The following is a 16,609-nucleotide window of genomic DNA, read 5'->3' on the forward strand; positions in this document are numbered from 1 at the left end:
ATTCATATTTGATCCAAGTAGAGTTACCTCTGAGTGGCAGCAGCTTTACCTCGCATCAATCCCATTTGAGTATCGTATAAGTGGGTTGGTGTTTTGCTATAACTGTCCTCACTCTGTGTTTTGGCACCGCCACTATGAGGGTTGCTACACAGTGGAAAAGCACTGTGCAGTCATTGTTAGTGATAAGTCGGAGAGGCTCTCTGAAACAGTTCCATGAGTGGACCTCTTTGTCTAGCTTGGCACTAACATGCCAACAAAGGTCCATCTCCTTTTGCGGGGTGGGAGGGTGGGGGCAGGGAGACGTTTGAGGTCTCTGTGTGAGGGACAGAACTGCACACATTGACTGACATAGTGCAGTAACCATATGTCATCAGGCTGTTTGGAGATTATAACCATACAAGTGACAAAATCTGAGTCCAGACTTACCGCTGCATGGGCAGGTGTGTTGGGGGTCGAACCAGGACCGGGGTGTCGCCTGAAAGGGTCCGTAATGTTGTAATCGTAGTTTGTGTCAGCTTCTGATTCAGAGGTCACAGTTGAGCTGAGCCGCCTGTGTTTCCCTGCCGGAACACAAAGTGCATGATTTCATGGTGAATGCATCTGGTTTTCAGCTGGATGAAAGAGAAGCTTGTGTGTTTTTTGACAATGAAAATGCCATTCATGCATTTCTTTAATCTTAATGGAAACAACTTTACAGTAACTCCATTCAAAACACTTCATGTCAAACTTTTTAACTGCAGAAAATATGACAGTGCTTCAGTTATCCCAGAGATGGCTGATTCTTCACTTATTATAATTAAAAATACAAAAGTCTGTTCTTAACTTTAAAAAGGGGTTTCTAATATAGGAAATAAATGCTGACCTTGGATCAGGTGGATGTTGCCTTACAGTAATTCTGGCAATTAAGACCACGGAAACTGCTCCCTCAAACATAAACTAATAAACTAGAGTAGCTGCTTCCATGTGGTGAAATGTGTGAAAATGCTGCTTTGACTACATCAGGTAACTGAAAATGTGAAATGATCAAAAGTTGCCTGTCATTTCAGAGGAAGAAAAAGTCCAAGGAGAAGCCAGCTGTCACTGCTCAGTCAGAGGAAATCGTGGTCAAGGAGGCTGTGGATCCTGGACAGGAGCCACCGTCGGGCCCAGCGGTGAGGAAACGGAGGCGACGACCTCTTAAAGCCAGTGTGGAAACTGTGACTGAGGTGAGGAATATTTCTGTACTGAGCACCAGCAAAAAGATTCTTTCCTGCTTATTCAGGACCAGTTTGAAACTCCAGTGATGATCCCTCTGTCAGCGAGGATCAACACAAAGTGGATTCACTACTTTTTCAGTGACATTAATTAAAAGCCAATTGAGGCGTTTGTTCATTAAGAATTCTTTTGCGCTAAATTCTGCACTTTCAGTTTACTTAACAGGGACAACATTGCTTTTCTCAGGTTGTAAGCGATGCCAGAAGAAAGAAAAAGGTCTGTTTAATATGTTGAATACTGCATTTTGCCTTTTTACTGTGATAGCAGGGGCAACAAGGTCATAATGTTGACTTAATGCACTTCTTTTTCTCAGTGATTCTAATTATTTTAAACTCCAAATACATACTACACATACTAATGCTTCAACTCAAATGATTTAAAGCCAGTCGCATAGTTCAAACTGACTTAAAATATTTAATATATAAATAATATATAACATATAAAGAAATTTGGTGCAGAGTGTAACTGGATTTCAGATCATAAATTGGACTCTGGAACGATCTCCTGCTCTCTCTCAGCTCATTTTGTGAATATAAATAATGTGTTTTTTTTTAAAGCTGGCTGTTACTCTCACTATATCTGTCCTCCCTGAGCTTTTCTAACACTTTCAGTTCTCAGTAGTACTCCTCAACTTACTTCCGCCCTTACTGATTCAGTCACATATGACTTAAGTGCGGTTTGTTCTCTGACTGGGCTCATTTTTCACTCATACATGAAGGACTTTTCATTACTACATCAGTCTGACCTGACCTGGAGTGACCTTCACCTTCCTCAGTGCTCCTCCTCCTCTCTCAGTTCATGAAACAGTTGATTGATCAGATTCAACTGTCAGCACAATGGCTGCAGAGCTGGCACAGACAACTGTGATTCAGGGCTCTTGACACGCATCGTTTATGAACACAAGAGTGGGCTCAGTGTTAGACTGAGCCAATACTACACCACCCACCCCCACCCCGTCGTCTCCGTGTCCATTGATTTATTCTCCATGAGGGAGACTAATAGTGTAGTAGGACCACACAAACAAGCCAACCATCATTCATGGTGTTTTGATTATGTAATGGCTCAGCATGACAGTTTTTAATTTGACTCAGTACAATCATTTGGAGCAAACATGAAAGAGAATTATTGGCCATGTGGTTACCAGACACTAAATGGGAGAGATTCCCTGATTAATAGCTGTTTATTTGCATTTTTTTTTTTTTTTAGATAAAATTGCATGATGTGAACACAGTTCAGCCAACATGTTTTCACGATCAACAATCAGTTCAACTTGTCAGTATGTGTGAATCTGTCCATGAAATATTTGGACTGCATGATTTAACTTCATTAAAGTAAATGCTCGACAAGATTGAATTATTCAATTTCAACTAGAGCTTTAAAACTAAACTGATGGACCTTTTCAGTAGCTGGAGCTCCTCGTGGACGCTGTTTGATTTGTCATAACTCTCTGAATCAACCTGTGTAAATGTTGAATTAGGAATTGAACACAAAGCACCTGACAAAATGTTGTTCCTTTTAATCCACAACGGTTCCTCTATAAGATATATGGCTGACAGACAGACAGGTGTTAAACATGCCAGACCACTTTTAAAGTGTCATCTTATCTACAGAATCTGAACCGCCTGTCCTGTGACGGCCTTGAAATGTGAAGTTTAAGGGCATTCTGTCAGGACGTGAGAAACTGTCTCCACTGCACTGACAGATCACCAAAGTCATGGTGCAGGACGCAGCCTGACGTGTGAAGAAGCTCCTGCCTCTGCACGCTGCGATAAGCCTGACCCGGGATCAGTTTTCACATGCGCAATCAGACCTCGGCTCTGTCCTCCATCCGTCCGCCGACTACCCGGCCCAGCTGGGAGGGTGCACATTGCTGCTCTGGGCTGGCTCCGTGGCCCGGATCAGTCCAGGTCTGACCGGATCCACCAGGACGCTGAGGCTGCAGAACGCAGGCGCGACTCCCGCTGCGGATGAGGCGGAGGAGGATGGCTCTCTAAGTTTGACTGGGAGGAATCTGCAGACGGTGCCGCTGCAGCAAAAGGATTTATTTTTAACTATTTTAATGATTATTTACCCGGAGCCTTAAACAGCAGTGGTCCTGGATATTTTTTTTTTGGCGTGAGTAAACCTGCGAATACAGAATTTCTAGAGATCCCGATTTGCCGCATTGTTGACGCTGACTATCACATGATTTAGTGTCATTTTAAAAGCTGCAGATTAGAAATAACCCTGAGAGACTGCAGCAGGCTGTCTGCATCCCCCTGACCTGCAGACACCTGTCCTCACTGCGGCTCCTTTCTCAGGTGTGGCGGTGCAGCCTCAGCCCTGACAGCTTTCTCTGTCAACTGATGATCAACAGATCAGGTCTTAATGAGGTCCATCAGCTGTTCACTGTGTGGGGGGGTGACAGACAGAGGACAGTCTGTCTGTCAGCTGGCTCAGTGATTCCGACACTGTCAGTCAGTCCATTCATGCCAGCGCACACCACTTCAGTTTCTTCCATTTCCATGTCTGGAGAGTTTCAGGAGCTTACTCTCTAATGCTCTTCAGGGTTGTCTGCTAACTACGGATCACCCTGTTTGAAGGAAGGCCAGTGAGGAAAGCAGTGTCCATCTGAATAGTAACGTAGGTTATGGCCAGGAGCACAGAGGTGGGGATGTCAGGAGAGAAGTTTATAATGTGGATTAAACGTCTCCAGAGTGCAATCAGCTGATGCTTTCGCTGCCTCGTTGTGAGCACTGAAGAGGTTGGTGCTCTGCAGCACAGTAATTATTCACTCAGAGAGATGACTCTGAGCTCGAGATCACACTTTGCCTCCTGATGACTGCAGGATTTTGAGACCAGATTGAGACTGTACAAGTAGGATCCACATGCAGAGGTTTCAGTGGCACCTCAGGGGAGTCTTAGGGCTCCCTGTCTTGGTTGTGGTTGGGGGGGGTATTCTTTAAAAACTCTGAATTTTTAACATGACTCACTCACTCTGTGGAGCTCTAACCTTTTAAACAGGCCAGTCTGAACTAGATGAACTTAAATATTGATACTGCGTCTTTTTCTGTACATGAAAAGAATCCAACCAGAATCCAAACAGCAGTATTATCTGACCTGTCAAATAGTGGCCACATGCCCAGGACTCCATTTAGATCAATCAATGAACTGGCACTCGAAAGTATAATGTGTGACTGCTCTACTCTGAGGTAAACACTGTTATTAGTTTGTCCATGACAACTTGAGATAAGGTATAACAAGATATGTATCAAATTCAAAATTCAGCTGTTAAACTGTGCACTCCCTTCAGTCCTAGAGAAGCCTGATATCAGACTCACACCATGTACTAGATAACTGGACTCCATTGATTAGATAAGAGCTTAAAGTACAGAATATGCCTGAAGTGTTGCAGGTCTGCAGTCATAGCAAACACAAATAGCTGGAAATAGCAGCCAACTAAATCATAACCTGAATGTGAACTGTAGCTGATGCGCTGTAGAGATTACTCTTGAGAGCTTTGGTCTTGTCTGCTGCTGCTGTCCAATCACAGAGGCTGAGGCGAGCCAGCGTCCCTGTGAAGAGCATGTTGTGAGCTGGATGGTGACTCGACAGAAAAAGACAGCTTGATGACGTTGTACAGAGCATCAGCAGCACCTGTGCTGCTCCTCCCAGCAGCTCTTCAAATAAGTCAGGCCTCAGCCTGAGCTCTAAACTTCAAGATTAAACTCTTGCAGCACAGGCTTTATTATAGATTCCTTAAATTATGTCTAAAGTACTGTACTAAAGTAATATTTTGCATTATTATATGTTTTTGGTGAAGGCTTTCCAAAATGGAGCGTTGTGGCCTCTTGTCACACATGCAGAGATATTTGCCCTCTAAACATCTAAGGACAGTTTTATTAAATAACTTCAATTATTAATGAAAAAAAAAGTTTCCTCCTTCTACATCTCACACAGGAAGTTTCATTTTGCTTGGATAGTGTTTCCATAGCGTAAGCGATCGCAATTGGAAATACAGTAATCCATTCTATCGGATTATTTCAGATACTAATCCAATAGGAAGGTCACCGTGTCACTGGGCAGACCGGTCCATTATTTTGATACTGTTGAGAGCTAAATAACTAAGAAAAGGAGATTAAGTAATCTATTACTTTGGCGGCTGAGCATTTACTAAACCAATGTAATTACTTTAATTATTTACAGTGTTCAAGTAAGTTCCTTAACAATGAGACATTTTTATTTAAAAATCATTCCAATCTGTTTAGTGGTCTTTCTAATTTTTATAATCACTTTGATGGACATTAAACTGACTGAACTCACCTGTTGCTCTCGGGGAGCGTTGCATTGTGGGTCTTTTCGTCAGGTGTTGGTCAGGTGGCCCCATTAGCTAATGCTAGCTAATGCTAACGTTAGCTGTAGCCTACGGAAGAAGTGTTTTAGCAGCAAAATGGTCTGAACTCAGTTTTATCCGGTGAGCCAGGAAGTTAAGGGAAATCATGCTAGAAGATGGTAAGTCCATAAGATTTTTTTTTTCCATAATAACAAACAGAAAGAATTTCTCCGTGATCCCGAAAACTTCCTGTTTGTCGCCGTACTACGTCAGCGATACGTCACCGTTTTAAAACCACGAAACGGCTTCATTAGCTGCTGTGTGTTTTTAAGCTAGCTGACGAAACAAAATGACCAAAAGTTCGATATATTATGTTCGTTTTTTGCTTCTTTATATAACCCTGCTATTGATTTATTGTAGTTTGGGTGCTCTTGCTTGTGCTATTGGTGAAATGAGATCAGGTCAGCTAATTAAGAATGACTCTTGGTTGATAATTGATTAACTTTCATTTATTTTTTTTTTCTTGCATTGAAGAGGGCAGTTTTATTTTTCAGATTTTTCAGATGTCTATCTTTATGTTGGTTGTATATTTTTGGTGAAAATCAGCTGGGTTTTTTATTTTTTGTTGGCTTTTTGTGGCCACATAGTTATATTAAGAGCTTCAATTATTAGACCATCAGTCAGCCATGACTAATCTCTGATTAGTTTTCATACCCAGATGCCAAAATATATGTAAAAGACGTTTAACCTTTATCATATGGCAATCAAAACATCAGTCAGAATAATTGCGGTATGGTTGTTTTTCCACATTGTGCCTGCAGACTAGTTTTCAGAAAACTTGTAGTCCTGCACTCTCTACTTCTGGTTTGTGAGGTTTAGTGTATTCATGATTTCTCCCCATGTCGTTGTCCAGACCATGCAGGAGGTGAAGGACAAACCCAAGAGGAGGCCTCTGGTCAGGGCTGCATCAGAGGAGAGCTCCAGCGACGTGAGTTTATTGGGCTGCTCTGTGTCCCCCGGAGACACGCTGCCATGGAACCTGCCCAAACACCATCGCATCAAGAGATCCAAGTCGGCCTCTGGAGATGTGCTGGACCCGGCGGAGAGGGCCGTCATCCGCATTGCAGGTGCGTAATTCACACAAAAGCGAAAATTGAGGTAGAGCTTAGGAGGGTTTATAAGATACTTCCTGCTCTTTTATGTTCTTGTTTTCTCATTTGTAACACAGCTATCAACTACCTGCTGCTCATGTAGCCTTTCATGAAGAAACTGTGATCATTTTTGCCTGATCTGTGCTCTTGTTTGTGGCTTCTGGCATTTCTTTGAGCTTATTTGTTATCCACACAATGAGCTGAGAATTCGTTGCATATGCTAACCTTGACCATGAGTCTTGGCTTTATTATGTGTTTATGTTCTTGGCAAACTCATTAGGAGCCTGCTGGCTGTTTATATTACCTTTCTACAGACTGTGTGCACGTGCCATCTTGGTTTGCTTGCTTGTTATTTCTGCCCTTATGCTTTTGTGTTATTTCTGCTGTTGTATGTTATTGTTACAAGCTGTGGTGGTAGTTGCTCTTGATTTGTGGATCTAACTGTGCACATTTATGGGCTCATTTGATTTCAGGATGAACATTTGTATAAGCAGTTTGGCTTTTGCTTATGTAATGTGTAGTATTTCCTGGATTACTTTGACTTTGACAAAAAAAAAAAAAAAAAAACCCTCTCGGCACCGTTTCAAAGGAAACCTGATCTATTATTTGAAATTTGAGTACTATGGTGGTACACAGTCCCGGAGACTCATGCACACAGCTGGAAACGATGCATTGTGTGATAATAGCATTACCTGCTCTCATCATGCTCATTCATATCTCCAGAGGGAGTTTGAAACTGTGAGGAGTGTCTGTTTATCCACTAGAGAGCTTTTCCAGCTTCACCACCTCCTCCGCTAGCTGTCTGAACTGGAAGGCAGGACTCAGATGACGTGACCCCCGCTGGCTCAGCACTTCCTTTAGTGTTGGGTTCAGATTGTCTCTTTGGTCCACAAATAGCAGCATCTACCTCATCTTCCCCTCCCCTCCCTGGTCGTCTTTGATATTGATTAGGTAGGGTGGGGTACTGCAGTAGTTTTGTGTGACCGGGTGCTATTGTCTCTGCACACACATTACGGCAATGGGCAGGACTGTATGAGGCCAAGAGTTCAAATTTGGGAGACAGTGGGATGAAGTACGAGGCTGATTTATAGATTGGAATACTTTCACTCAAATGTCCTTCTAATAGCTTCCCCTGTGTTGCTCTGGTGCTCCGAGACAACAGATGTCAGCGTCTGATCAAATGTATTAGATGAAGGCGACTGTATCAATGTTGTCTCACTGGACTGTTGCCATAATGACCTTGGCCTAATCCATTAGCTTTGTGAGAGACATAGAGGGCTTGAGCTGCAGCTTTATCTCACAATAAATTGAGACAAAACCCTTCATAATCTGACTGTAGATTATTTGAAATGAAGGCAGTGTCAGCTGACATTAAATTAGATGTCACTCAGCATGAATCCTAGATTTTGATGCTTCTAACATGCAAGTCGATTAATGGGATGACACTGACTCTTGGATGTTGTTCTGTTGACGTCAGTGCAGAGTGATGGTGATAAAACAATGCAAAGCAGTACTTCTAGAAATACAGATCTGAAACATACACAGGTTGGCAAAACTGATGAGTCATGCCTCATAATGGTCAGCCAGGTCCATTTTTGAAATTCATATGTAAGTAACTCTAAAGACTCTTTTTTTTTCATGTCGGCAAACATGAGAACAATAGTTCAAAAGGGTATACCTATTAGGGCCAGGGCTTTGTTGTGATTCAATGTGATTTGATGGGCAAATTGTTAGAAGATATTATTCAGGTACTGGCTTGTTTCAAGCCAAATATATATATTTGGGCTGTGTTTTCCTGTTTCAGTTATCCAGAGTTGTAAAACTTTCAAAACATTTGAGTGTTTGCTATTTGACACATCATTATGAGTTAGTGACACAAAAACTTGTGAGGGAAAGCTGTGTGCTGTTCTGGCAGAAATATAACGCATTGCAATATGCCAAATCTTTTTATCTTCTAGTTTGAAGTCATGTCTTTTGGCTGATATGATGAAAGGTGCTTGAAAGGTTGAGCTCAGTCTTGTTACATAATCCATCATCTCAGTGACGTGTGACGTCCTTCTTGTCAGTTCCTGTTATGCCTGACATCTGAAATATATAGATAACTTCTGCAGACTGTCAACTGCAAACGCATCAATGAGATTAGTTGGCTGCAGCTTTGAAGGTCAGCTTCTGTCTTTTGGTCTGCGGTCAGTTTTTAAGTGTGGTGCACAACATGACATCTCATGAGTCAGTTTATGCTCCAAAGTGAGGGAGAGGAGCACTGTGTTATTGCAGCACCAGTGAATATTTCCTTAATTTCCTTATTTCATTCAGGAATACAAGTCAAGGCTGTACACTTCACCAAACATTGAACAAGATGAATTTCTGAGTCAGGATGAAGAGAGTGGGTGCAGAAACACAGCGTTTTTCTCTGCTGTGAGATGTTCCTTTCCTTTAACTATTAGATTGATCTTGTTTTTCCTCCTGAATCTTTCTCCTCTTTATTCTAAACACAGAAAAGTTAAAGAATATGGGAGAATCAGCTCCTAACAACCGATTCTGATGAATTATTCAGCTCTGCTTCAACACCAGGCTTTGTACAGTTTTTGTCAGAATATTCAATTATGGATCCAGTATCGACTTTTTGACAGCCTTCACTTTGGCTGCTTGCATCAGCAGGTTTTTTACTGCTGAGGGTGTCTTCGGGAGCCCAAGGTGCCAATACAGAAATGCTTAATATTTACCATCCTGTAGCTTTTTCCTGTGATGTTATGAATCCACCACATAATGAAAACGCCTGAGTGTCTCCCGTGTGAACAGATAATAGGTTTCCTATCATGTCAATGATCGCTCATCACAGTTCGTGCAGTATACCTGCTGGACACTAGAGGACAGCATGCAAAGATGAAGTGCAGTGGAGTTTGTCTTTATCTTTATGAGCCACTCATCCTTCACTGATTATATACTGTTTTCTGTTCTTCAGTGCATCTCCATTCATGATTCTTTCATGTGACTCCACACTGACAAAGAATTTTACAAAATCTTCAGGGAAAAAACAAATCAGAGTATTAGCATGAATTATCAGGGTCATTGGCAAAGCAAGTCTTTGAATCTTTCCTACTGAGTTCATCAACACACTCTATTCTCTGTGAGCGTCACATGGAACTAAAATGCTTCCTATAGTTTAATTTTCAAGACATAATTATTTCAATTAGACATTACATATGGCATCAAATTAATCCAAGAAAAAGAAAAGAAATGACCTTTTCAGATATATTGGATTAAATTTTGAAATAATAACGTGACGACACTGATATATAGACCTGGAACACTTTGTGCCTGCACCAACTCTTATTAGCATTCAGGCTGTCACCCGGCAAGTGCGTAACCAGGCAAATTCTTACAAACACAAATCAGTGACTACACAGAAAAACAGTCAATGAATAGTGAGTGGGAGGTTGTGTTCTTCCCTAGATGTGTTGTTGTTTTTGTTTTATTTCAGCTGAGGATGTAAAATAGTGGCCAGCCGTGGCACAGACCCTTTAGTTTGGTGATTTGTGGGTGGGCTGGTTGGAACTGCATGCCATTGCTCAGGCCAAAGCCAGACAAGCAAACATAGAGACAAAAGTGAGACTTTATCTCCTAGAGGCACCACGCAATGGCCAGTGATGAGAAAACCGTTGTTGTTGTTGTTACTATTATTATTATTATTATTATTATTATTATTATTATCTCTTTATAATTAGACCACCTGCTCTGTGGCAGCAAATCAAAGTTCTTAACTTGTGTATTTGCTGTTATATAAGGATGAAAAAGTGATTGTCGATGGATGAAGTCAGTTTGTGTGGTTTGTTCTTAAAGCTGAGCCAATAAAATGTATGAATATAGAATCGATCTGACTTTAAAAAAATTATTTTAAACCGGTTTATAAGAAAACATTGTGTGGAAGTTTAACAGTTAATAAATTAGTTAGCCATTTTCTGCCAAACTGGAGATTGGTGGATTTTTAAAATTGTCAGCTGTAGGTGCTGGAACTGGTTATGGATTTTTAAAAAAGTACAACATTGTCTTTGTCAGTAATTTTCAGTCATAACTCAATGTTTGAGAAATGCTGCACTTTTGCTTTGGGGCACAGTGTTGCAATGCTGAGGTTGATTTATTTAAATGACTCAGAGTTTAGAATAATTTTTCACATTCCTGATGTGAAGGATTTATTCACGTAAATTTTGCAAGTTGCAGTTTTGCCCCCCTGAAATCCTCCTAATTCTCCTGATAGCTGAGTAAACACACACTCCCCACCGCATGAGAACATGATAACACACACAAATGTGTTCACTCTGCGAGCGTATCTGCCATGTTGCTTTTAGCACCAAGTGTGTGGTGTATTCTGGCTGGCCCAGTTTGGCTGTAAATATAGGGGCCATATGTTGTTATTCCCATTCTGTATCACTTCTGCAAAATAACTGTCCTCCAGAAGTTTTAATGGCATCATGGCTTGTTTTCATTGTATCAGACGACATTGATGTATAACAAACATGAACTTGGGCTGAAAGCATTTGCTTGAACATGGATTATAATAATTCTTTAGAGCAATTAAAAGATAGAGGGGCAGCTGTGTAGCTGACACAGACACACAACTGCACCTACACAGGTTATTGTAGACTCACACACAGTATACTTGGCTGTGCTGCAGTAGGAAATTGATCTCGTCAGCAGATCATCGATTCTTACTTACAGATGCATCTAAATCCTAATAACATGAACAAAGTTTTCAAACGGAACTGTGCTGTCATTAATGTTGTCAGTTCCACTCCTTTATTAAAAACTCAACTCTGTATCTCATAACTTGAGTCGTCATTTGTGTGTTGCATAATTGGCATTTTAGATTTTAGATCTTTGAAAATATGATGCGTTTTTTACCACTTTAGATGTTTAATTCAATTGTTTAGATTCTTTTAACAATATATGGAACATTAATATCTTACTTAGTATTAGGACAATTGTCAGCTGTGAAAAAGGCCTTTAAAGATGGGCTAGTCCAGACATCGCCCTCTCCCAAGCGGCGATTTTTCTGCTTCTCCTGGGGGATGTCAACATGTCCCCAGGCCAGATGGTATCTGTAATCCCTCCAGCAAGTCCTGGTACCAGCCCAGGGGTTCTTCGCTGTTAGACATGCCTGGAAAACCTCCAAGGGAAGGCACCAGGGAGGAATCATAATGAGATGCTCGAACCACCTTAACTGGCTCCTTTTTGACGTGAGGCAGCAGCAACTCACTGTCTGCCGAACTCCTTCTGGATGTCTGAGGTCGTTACTTTTTCCTGAGGTTCAGGCCTGACACCACCAATGTGCATTAACTAATAACACACAAAACCTTATGATGCTGTCGATCATTATCAACATGAGAGAGACACATTGTTTGAATGATTCACAGTGAATTTCCTCAAAGGAGCAGCCAAGTGGAGCTGCAGTAGTTCTTGTCACCGCTTCATCCACGAGGCTTTAGTTTGATTGAAATAGTACATCTGATTACTGTGGTTTTGGCAGTGTGGCTATAGCATTCTCACCCCTTTAACTCCAGGGCTGAGGAAATGGACTGCTACTACTACTAATCGCAATATCTCATCACTTGATGAGAGTCTGATCTTAGCTATTAATATTAATCCAATTGTAAATGGTCTGGAAGAAGATTCATTGTTTGTTTCCTTCAGCTAAATCAGAGCAGGGAGTGCAAAATTGATAGATTATGTCAGGATCAGTTAATTGTGGTGTGTTTTGACTTATTGGAAATATATTTGAAACTGAATGATGATGAATGTTCAGCCTTTTTGAGTTTGTTTTTTTTTTTGTTCTTTTTCCCCCCCTCTCCATTTAAACTGTGTCTGAAATATTTCACCTAATTTTTAAAGGCTGTTGCTTTTGGAAAACATTACGTGAGTGATTAGAAGATCTAGAAGTTCTGTCCTTCTTTTTATATGTATTATCCAAAACTTACCCAGTGTTTTGTCCCACAGTTAAGTGGCGCCCTGGCATTACAACCTCACAATCTGCCGTCATTCAGTTTTGGGAATATGACGTGACTTTGAGGAGAGCCGTGTAAGTGGTCTGGGAGTCTTTTTTTTTTTTTTTTTTTTTTTTTTTTTAAAGCTGTGAATAGCCGAAGCTCCACTTGCCGTGCTTTGCCCCAGTTTCTCCAGCAGCAGGAACTCATATAACCCCACGCAGCGCCGTCATTTGTTTTCTCATCGAGGTAACCATGTGTGTCTCTGTGTTGGGTGGAGCTGGTGCTGCTCTGCCTTACTGGGCTGAATCTCTGTGGTGTGTGTTGGCCTCTGTGCCTTTAAGAGGAGGGTCTGATATGCATGTGTGTGTGTCTGTGTGTGTAAGGGTATTTCTCAAGCAGAGGAGGGGAGTGGTGGTGGTCTGGAACAAAATCTACAGCTTCAGAGGGAAATACTGTGACTGAGAGTGGGTGAGGAAGAAGGTGGGGACACACAGATAGTTGGACAGACAGCCAGCAGGGCTTTTATCAGCACTGAGGGGGACAGAGAGTCAAGCAGGGGAGCACAGTGCCAGTGGGAAGTTAAAGGGAAAGTTTGAAGAGAGAGGAAGGTGCCCTCACACTGTCTCAGTACCTGCCAGGCCATGTCCATGCCCATTGACCCAGGTCAGCGGCTGCCAGAGGAGCAGGACTATGTGCAAGCCTATGAGAACGTCAGAGAGAAGTATAAAGGTAACAGCACCCCTGCTCTTCTCTTCTTCACCGGCATTTACCCTACATGTACATGTGATAACCACGGTGAGGGCATGTTTAAATGGGAGGTGGGTGTGTGCTTCAGTCAGGATGGGATGTGTGATTTAAGAGTCCTCCCAATGAGCTGTCGTAGCAGGACACATAAAGTTCTCTATGAGAAATGGCATGGCCATGTGGTGGAAGCAGCATGAGATTTTTATTATAATCATTAAACATTGGAAGAGATGCAGAGCCGTGACACGTAGTTCTGTGGTGAATGAATGAGCTCTGGCTATGAATTAGTCTTAATACAAGATGAGTGATTGGAGATGTTTGTGTCGCTGAAACAAAGTGGAGTCCCCTTCTGTCTGGTTTGTTTCCTCTTCACTTTTGCCCTGACAGGCTGCTTTGCATGCAGGGGAGTCTCTGGGCAGTGTGGGCACTGAAAGGTGAGACATTTGGCCCTTGGTTAATCGGCACAGATCCAACAATGCAGCATGAGTGAGAATAGCTGCCAGGCAGCACATCAGAAGGACATCCACCTGACTGTGTCAGGGTGGACACTTATCATTCCACGATTGAAGGTATTCTCATATTGTTGAAATTCAGACGCACTCTCACAATGCTCCTGTAGCTCATTTGTCTAGCTGATTTATGAGAGGAAATCATGATTTCTGTGCAGCAGGGTTAAGATGTGTGTATGCTGCCCCCACTCTACTGTCATGAAATAGGTCCATGTAAAAGTAGACAATGCATGTGAAGAATTCAACTTTCAAAATTGGCTTTGAGCAAGACGTAAAGCTGAAATACTCAGCTGATAAAATGATTTGTTGACAGAACTGTTCCTGTGTCACTTCTGTTTTGTTTTTATCAAGCATGTGTGTGATTGTGGGCTCCATAATTCACATTCCTGTGGTTTCACGCTGTTCCCCTGGCAGTTGTTGGAGGTAACATGAAAAGAATTATAGCAACTTCAAGACGTATTTTGTAATTGTGTTAATGGTTAACAGTGAAGAGATGGAGAAATTTGTCCAGCAGGCCACCATATTGGCCTTACATTGGTGGTTTTCATGCTCAGTCAGTAAACACAGATGAGTTAGAACAGCATCTGAAGGTGGTTCGGATCAGGACAGATGCAGACAGTCAATTTTTCGTGAGTGGTTTGTTTGGTGTCGGCCTACACTGTCTATACAGTCTGACTGCATAGAAGGATAAATCCAGGCATTGTTGCTAAGGAGCAGCGTGGATGTTCTGCAGATCTCTGGGTAAAAATAGGTTAGAAATAAAAATCGTAGGCCTGATTTCCACCCCATCCAGACAAATGGGACTGGCCTTGCTCTCAGTATGTTGGGAACAGGATCATTCTGTCCAATCACACCAGTCTAATAATTTTCTTCCCATGCAGTTGCCCACTGTGCGTGTCACTGTGGGCAGAGTTCCTGCTGTGTCGCTCTGGCACCAGTCTGATGCTCCACGCCCCAGTTATAACCTCCAGTTCCTCTGCCAAGATCTCACTTCCTGTTACTATTTCTCATTGTTGGTATTTGACTGGAAACTATTCGTTTTTGATAATTGTACCTCCTCAAAAAATGGTGAACGAAGGAAGTCAGGGGAGGTTGAAAGTACTTTACATTTTCATAAACTCTTAATTTTGGCGTTCTGCTTCACCTTAAAGTGGGTTTATTGTTTTGGGATTAGTCATGAGATGTCAGCGCTGAGATGACGCATGTGTGGAGATGCTGTGGGTGGCCTGAATAACTAAAATATGGCCCACTTAATGAAATGTCTGTGTGTTTGTTGTATAACAGACCGCCATATGGAATTTAAAAGAACTATTTGTAAATTTTGCTCTTGCTACATTGCAAACGTTAGCATTAGCAGCTGTTCAGTCTCCAGTCAAGAGGAGATGTTGATGTTGAGTTCAACATCAAAGCTCGTTCCTCGACTCACCAACAGCTGTCACCAGCTTCAACATTTTGTCTCTATCACAGGTTTTCTTCACACTAACCGGCGTCCTGTTTCTTCATCAGCAAATCGCAGTCTGCTTAGAAGACGTAAGCGCTCAGAGGATGTATTATCACCCGCTCACAGCAAGAAACCTCATTCACAGGCAGTGAAAACTTAGAAAAAGTCCTCCCTTAAAGCAGTGGATTTGAAAGTAGGCATTGATAACCCGCAGCTGATATTCGTGACATAATTTTCCATATTTCTTTGAATGTAATACATAATTGAAGTTCTTAGGGCTGTGGTCTCCTGACAGCGCTAAATTCCCTTCTATTTTTGAAGATAGTTGACGCTGGGTCAAAATTCACAACACTGTTGAGTGATATCAGCTCGTGGATCTAAAAATAATAATGATATATGAAAATAACTTCTCATGTACAGCTTCACAGGACACGTTGTACCACTCGCCACATGATTATGGTTCAAACCCATAACAAACATGTTATACGTACCAACTGTCCTGTGGGAACCGTTTGTATGTGTTATGGCAATAGGCGAGACTGAATATCCTTTGGTGACGATTAATCGTGGTCGTGTGGAGCTCAAGGTTTTTTATAGTAACTGAACTGATCTATCGGAGTAAAACACGCAGCTCTGCTTTAAATAGTTGCTCACATAGTCAGCAAATATATCTCAGGAGTTTACTCCGTCAGTCTTCTGGTTATTCTGGTTGAAAGACAAACCACAAAAACTTTTGACATTTAGTTTGATGTTGCTGTAAATGATTAAATGAAAAGTGGTGTCTCTTACTATAAACTTTATTTGTCTTGCAAAAAGAAATCAAATTTCATATCAGCTTTATTGAACTTTTTTCTTTCTGCAACCCCCAACTTGTAAGTAAGTGGCATCTCATGGAAAAAGCTTTGGCGGTTTTGTTGTTATAGATGCTTGTCTACGGGATTCATCCTCAGTGTGGAAATACTGAGAATACCTGAAGTGCTGAGGCAGGAGCGTTACTGGAGAGACCTGAGTAATGACTCCTGCAAACAGAGAACTACTACTTCCACTTACTAATAAGCGCAGCGACCTGGTCTCTGTTTTAGGTGCCTCAGGGGAGTTTGTTCAGGTCCTGCTTGGTGATCGTAGCCTCAAGTATGTATTCCTTTCAGGCTAGTTGTCAAAGTAAGGGACTTGTCTCTCAAACTGTAAGATGATCATTGTTAATAAAATCTGGTTTT

At 41.7% G+C, this 16,609-nt stretch overlaps 1 protein-coding gene across 3 annotated transcripts in view; it reads left to right on the forward strand.

Moving 5' to 3' along the window:
- pleca (plectin a) overlaps positions 1 to 16,609 on the forward strand; it is an 83,894-nt gene that overhangs the window by 1,923 nt on the left and 65,362 nt on the right. For 2 of the 3 annotated variants that reach the window (XM_029514931.1, XM_029514932.1), the window contains exons 3-4: positions 1,047 to 1,205; positions 6,480 to 6,693. In XM_029514931.1, coding sequence (XP_029370791.1) covers positions 1,047 to 1,205; positions 6,480 to 6,693 — 373 coding nt within the window. Of the gene's footprint in view, positions 1 to 1,046; positions 1,206 to 6,479; positions 6,694 to 13,223; positions 13,428 to 16,609 lie in introns of those variants that run through there. The other variant, XM_029514939.1, reaches the window with a different exon arrangement.

Source organism: Echeneis naucrates, chromosome 11 (assembly GCF_900963305.1).
Source record: "Echeneis naucrates chromosome 11, fEcheNa1.1, whole genome shotgun sequence".
Lineage (NCBI taxonomy): Eukaryota > Metazoa > Chordata > Actinopteri > Carangiformes > Echeneidae > Echeneis > Echeneis naucrates.